This window comes from Phytophthora infestans, genomic scaffold (genome assembly GCF_000142945.1).
Source record: "Phytophthora infestans T30-4 supercont1.316 genomic scaffold, whole genome shotgun sequence".
In the NCBI taxonomy this organism is placed as follows: Eukaryota; Oomycota; class Peronosporomycetes; order Peronosporales; family Peronosporaceae; genus Phytophthora; species Phytophthora infestans.
In genome coordinates, this window is record NW_003303443.1 from 39,169 (window position 1) to 45,282 (window position 6,114).

Below are 6,114 nucleotides of genomic sequence, written 5' to 3' on the forward strand. Positions count from 1 at the left end.
ACGTAGATTCGAATCTCTCTGGTTGTTTTGTTCGTTTTCTACATGTAGTTGTTTCTTAAGCTGTCAATTTATTAAAGTGACTTGCTTTTTACTTAGCTTCTTCGGAGATTTAATGACCAACGCCGTTGATTGAGTTGGCGACTGAATGAAGCCCTGTATCCGGATATCTTAAATATAGCCGGAATTCAATTGGTTCGCTTTTCTAGCAAACGTTAGCACAGTAGTACCTCTATTAATAGTCATGACATCGCTTCACGGCCAAGTTTCCCAAGACGAGCATACGTTGGTAACGACGCGATGCCCAGTTTCAAACTGGCAGTTTGTGGAGGAGGCAGTCAGACGTGACGGCACACCTTTGTTGTTCGCACCGCGTTTACAGCTGCCGATACAAAAACCGTGGATTTTTGGCAGAGACTGAAATCACTTGCGCTAAGTAAGGCGATCCTGTCGCTGCCGTTTCCGAGTTTAGTGGGGGGGGGGGGGGTAAAGGTGCACTGATGCCTATTGTTTGACTGGATCCAGTCGACGATCGACTCGATCATCTGGCGTACGCGTATGCCGCCATCCCTTGTGGTGTCGATCCTGCTGATCGATTATTAATATAATAATAACGTGGGTGCTCGAGCACAGGGTAGCCTCATTCAGCATCTTTCTCGCTGCCTGCGCAAGCCCCGAAGTGTCTATAATAATGGTTCGTCTCGCAGCGTTAGTCGGCGCTTCAGCAGCAGTTCTCGCCTCCGCCAATGCCTTCACGGTAACCATCACCAACGGATGCTCGATACCCATCGATCTGTACACGCGACTTGCCAGCGTCTACACTGACGAAAGCGAGACCATCGCCCCTGGCGCCTCGGTCGACAAGACCATCGAGAAGGGCTTCGAAGGACACTTCCGCAATGGCTCCAGTGATGCCGCAACGCTCATTGAGTTCGCCACGAAGGGCGACCTCGATCTGGCCTGGTACGACATCGGCATCATTCCGCCCCATCTCGAAGCCGGCTACGAGTACTGCTCGAGCTTGCAGGAGTGCAAGGACCACTCGAAGAGCGGCATTGGCTTCAACACTCCCGTGCAGGTAACCCCCACGTCAAACACCGGCAAGGACACGTGCGAGGAGATTGAGTGCTTGGCTGACGCCTGCGAGGACGCCTACAATTTTCCCAAGGATGACACCAAGACCCACTCGTGCGCGTTCGGCACCGACTTTGTCGTGACCTTCTGTCCGTCGGGTGACGCGTCCCAGACGCAGCAAGCCACATCGGGCTCGGCCTCGACCACGCAGGACGCCACCCAGCAGGATCCAACACAGGAAGAATCCCCGGCTCCTCAGACGACTACGCCCGCCGTATCAGAGGCTCCGGCTACCGATGCCCCAGTACAGGAAGCCTCTATGGCGTCAGACAGCGGTACTGGTAAGGTACACACTCAAGACGACAGTGTGAACAATGAGTCGGAGACGACACCCCCAGACGCGATTCAGGCCGAGACGCCCGCACAAGAGGTGGTTCAGTCGGACACGCCCGTTCCTGAAGTGACCCCGGCGTCTACCCCAGCCGTCACCAAGCCCAAGTTTTGCGTGTAAACAAGCTCCATGTACGTTTTCAACTGAAAGGTTGAGCAATTCTCTGCTGTCCATAGCGTAGGTGACCCTAGAAATACACCACTCGTCGTGTACCTAATACATCACTTTCTCGCCTTTGCCACGTCAAGGTTTAAGCCTATCACAGGGCTCCAAATCTCGGCTTGAACTTGACCGCATTCTTCAATCGGAGGATACGCAACGAAATGGCTCTGAGCACGGCGACCAAGCGCTTAGGACACCTGCTACCGCAGTCCAGCATCCTCTTTGTGTGCGACGTTCAGGAGGTATTTCGTGGGCTCACGTTCCAATTGCCCACGGTCATTCACAGCACCAATACGATGGTCAGCGACAGTAAAAGATCTTCCGCCCCCATATAACAAAGATGGTATAATTTGCGTTTCTCTCTTCCAGGTATCGGCAGCCAAACTTCTGAATCTCCCAGTGGTGGTGACGACTCAGTATGGCTCCCGTCTTGGTAGCACCGTATCCGAGATCTCCAAGAACTTGGAGAATGTGAACGACGTCAAGATCTTCGACAAGATGAAGTTTTCCATGCTTGTGCCTGAGGTGGAACATCACCTGACCTCCAACATGCCACAGCGCAAGTCCGTGCTGCTCTGCGGTATCGAGACGCATGTGTGCGTCCTACAGACGTGCCTCGACCTGCTGGACAAGGGCTACGACGTGCACGTGGTGTCTGACGCCGTGTCCAGCTCCACAAGTTACAACCGCTCCATGGCTCTGGAGCGCATGCGCCAGTCTGGTGCCTACATCACGTCGGTCGAGTCGGCCATCTTCCAGCTGGCAAACGACGCCAGCAATCCCGAGTTTAAAATCATCTCCAAACTCATAAAAGAGCATCTTAAGGTGGGGAACGGATTCGACACGGGTGCCCTCATTTAGGTTATGGCGCGTTGCATAAGAAGGCAACACGAGTATGCGCAAGTACTAGTATCATGTACTTCTATGAAGTATTCGTTTTTCTTTGGTCAACGACTATCCTCAGGTTTGTTTATGGAAAAAATCGAACAAGGTCTTTTTGCCAGTGCCAGGCGCCGTCTTGTGAGCGAGAGTTCGCGCTTTTCTAGCGCTGCTCGTCACAGGTTTCACAGCTGGACGTGGCCTCTTTCTAGACCCAGGCGTACTTATTATTTTCGCACTGGGCCCGTGAACTACTGGAAGCTTTGACGCTTGAACGGACTGCGAGTATTTCGCGACGAGATCTTTCATCGACGCCGCAGTGACCTTGGTCGACTCGACTACTGCTGCTGTACTTGACAGTATGGTTGTTGAATGTGTAGCACTTGATGGGGCCTCCTCGTCTTGTTTAGATAGCGTCACTCGTGTCCAAGTTGCAGACGTCAGCCATTGAGACTCGGTAGATGTTGATGCCACCCGCGTAGTAGCCTTGTAGGCACTCAGCAGTCCGCGGATTGATGCCGCGCGTTCCTGTGCCTGCATGCGCTTCTTGTTTTCAATTTGGTGAGCGATCGCTTCTGGCGACGGCGTGCTCACCTCTTGTTGCGTTATCATTGTACGAAACCCATACTCCACATCACGAGTATCAAGCGACGGTTCTCCAGCGTTGCGCAATGCATCAGCAGCTCTTCGTTTAACTGGAACCCCGTCAGATTGCCACTTCTGTGAGCTCCCTGAACCCTTCGAAAGACTACGAAGCGATCGCGCACATACTTCTCCCTTGTATATTTGCTCTACGATCTCACGTGAGCGGACTTGACCGAGGAAGCTGTTGGTTGAGGTGGCAACAGTGTGCAGATCTTCTCCCTGTTGGGCGATCGATGTGAGATCAACCTCGTCTTCTGATGACACGATCCCCAGGGATTCCTTCGCGCGTTGGAAAATATCAGGGAAGCAGTTATCGTGGCCGTCGTCAACGAGGAACTCACAGCTCCGTTGCTTTGGATTGAAGACGATGTGGTGGTAGAAAACGGTCTCCGCCTTCAAGAACTGCGGCATGAAGTCACGGGGGACTTTAGTGCCAGAGCTTGAGAGTTTGCTCACCAGCCGCTGGACCCGCAAATGAGCAGGTGCGCCGCGGAAGTTAAGGATGTGCTTAACAGCCGTCTGGCAGCAAAATTAACAGTAGCGGGTCAGTTTTCTTAGCCTCTGTAGAGATAAGACGAGCGTGCGAGCGTACAGCAAAGCTAACGTTTGGGAGAGAATCGATGAAATCGCAGCCAGCCAAAACGCACACTTGAACGAACATCCTCGAGGCTTCTTTCTCTCCTGATGTAAGAAAATGAATCTTTCTCAACAAAGCGCTTGCTAGAGAAAGCGTAAAGAGACACAAACTTATTAGTATATGAGCAAAACAAGTTATTCAAATCACACAAGAGAGCGTACACGAAGCCCTCGCTGAGTTGTTGTGTAGGATGGCGCGCGATAGCCTACCAAGACGGAAGGCTCGGGGTTAATAAGATAGTTCCTACTAATACGGACTGTCCGATCATTGCTCTCACCTGAGCAGAGCCATTATCTTCTAATTTGACTAGCACGGGACTGGAGACGTTGGCAGTTAAGCAGTACACCACAACATTCGAGTCTTCCGTCACGCATACTGCGGCTAAACCTTCTTTGCACATTCACGCCCATTCTGATTACACACACACAATCGTCACATACAAGGTCAAGTCGTAGCGGCTTGCTGTGGTTGGTAGACGTGCCTGTGCATCGGCCTCAAATGGCGCCACCACAAATGGGATTCTTGCAGCTCGCAGCGCGTGTATGACTTTAGAAATAATACCCGGGGTGATTGAGACCGACTGCATCCATCAATGCAGCAACAGGTTATCACAAGTGACATAAAATATACTTTCACAAGTTGCATCAACCCACCCTCTGCATGAGCTGGTAGGCTTTGTTGGCTTCATTCTGGCGCTCGTTTCCTTGCAATCTCTTGGAGGCAGCCATAGCTTGCAGTGCGCGTTTGCGGGTTTCCTCCTTGTAGCTCTGTCTTTTCTCCTGCGTCAACGACTAGAACAATAGCTGTGTATGTTAATTCTCTCCACACAAGTCGTCGCTCTGGCAATCAGCACCTTAAGTGGTAACCGCTGACCGTCGAACACGAGGATGACTTTGGCAACGCCGCAGCTGCGTATCATGTCCACTTTGCGCAGCATATACTGAACGTACTTGTCTGTGTCCCTACTCGTCGAGAGCTCGAAAGCACAACCATAGCAGCTACAGGACGATCGCAATCGTTAATGGCTCTCAATAAAGGCGGCTCTGCTGTAACGTACGCCTTGTGCAGCCAGGAAAGTGCATCCACCGCGAGTGTCTGGCCAGCGAACTGCTGCAGATGCGTTCTGTCTACAGCATCGCCGAGCTGCCGGAGGAAGCCGTCAACACCCATCGGCCGCCGATGATCGGCGTGCAGTTCTGGCGGTAATTCAATTCCCGATATTAACGTTAAAATAATCCAACACTTGCGGAGTTTGTCCGAATAGGACAAAAACTGGCCTCTGTGTTGTTGTTTTGGTGCTGCGCAACAGCTTAAGTGCGAAGTGTATCAATGCTTTTGTCCTTTTCACTTGCCTAATGCTCGATTTATACTGTAATAAATAGAGGTCGGTTTATTAAATCGAGGTCTATAAAAAGTACAAATTGATCTAGCTAGACTGGCTAATAAAATCGACCGCTCAGGATCACCAAATCCACATCGATACATGTAAATCGACCCTATTTTCCGTTTTGAAATCTTGTTTGGAGGTGCCACCGGCGCGAGCGAGTCTTCCAGGTCGACGAAGCTCGTGATGCTTGATTGCAGTAGCTGCGCGAAAGCGAAATCCTTCTCCTTCACGCGCTGCACCTTCAGGTGCCACTGCGATAGCAGCACTGCGAACTGGACCGCGCGTCCGAAGAGAGACTTCGACTTATGCACCCACTCTAACGTCGAGAATCGTGTATAGACATGTAGCGTCTTTCCTGCCAGCTGGACGTAACAGATCTTCAACAGCAGAAGTAACGCCAAAACTTCCTTCTCAGCAGGATGGTAGTTCATCTCGGCCTCCTTGAGCACCCGACCGAGGAACCGTACGGGGTGTAACTTGCCTTCATGTTCTTGCATTAGCGTAGTGCTCAACGCCCATTCATTCGCAAAGAGCATGACGTGAACTTCTTTCAGCCGATCGAAGTGCCTGAGGATGGGTGAATGCGAAACACTCGTCTTCAATTTTTCGAAGGAACGACGTGCCACAGAAAGGCCACCTTCAACGGCAAAGTCTTCATCCTTGAGCTGGTACAGCGCCGCACCGTAGACCGCGAAGTCTTGGATAAAGCGGCTGAAGTAATTAAACGCTCCAAGAAACGACTGCATGCCCTTCTTGCTCGTTGGAAACGACAGCTCGGTGATGGCCGCAAGCTCCTTGGGGTCAGCCCTGATGCCTTCTGGCGAAATTTTATGCGACAGAAAGTCCACCTTGGGTTGGCAGAAGATGCTCTTGGTGAAGCTAATGCTGATCCGACACTGTGCAAATCTTGCCAGCAATCGGTCCAGCGTCGCCAGGCAGCTG

At 51.7% G+C, this 6,114-nt stretch overlaps 3 protein-coding genes across 3 annotated transcripts; 2 read left to right on the forward strand and 1 right to left on the reverse strand.

Moving 5' to 3' along the window:
* Positions 1-650: 650 nt before the first annotated feature.
* Positions 651-1,703, forward strand: PITG_21277 (uncharacterized protein; the record flags this gene model as incomplete). The annotated part of the gene is made up of 1 exon (XM_002894966.1): positions 651-1,703. The coding sequence occupies one exon, from the start codon at positions 689-691 to the stop codon at positions 1,580-1,582; it is 894 nt and encodes a 297-aa protein (XP_002895012.1).
* Positions 1,704-1,776: 73 nt separating this feature from the next.
* On the forward strand, positions 1,777-2,504 carry PITG_21278 (isochorismatase, putative; the record flags this gene model as incomplete). Its single annotated transcript, XM_002894967.1, has 2 exons — positions 1,777-1,923; positions 1,994-2,504. The coding sequence occupies 2 exons, from the start codon at positions 1,786-1,788 to the stop codon at positions 2,483-2,485; spliced, it is 630 nt and encodes a 209-aa protein (XP_002895013.1).
* A 1,925-nt stretch (positions 2,505-4,429) lies between these two features.
* Positions 4,430-4,955, reverse strand: PITG_21279 (uncharacterized protein; the record flags this gene model as incomplete). The annotated part of the gene is made up of 3 exons (XM_002894968.1): positions 4,430-4,561; positions 4,639-4,783; positions 4,843-4,955. The coding sequence occupies 3 exons, from the start codon at positions 4,953-4,955 to the stop codon at positions 4,430-4,432; spliced, it is 390 nt and encodes a 129-aa protein (XP_002895014.1).
* Positions 4,956-6,114: the final 1,159 nt, after the last annotated feature.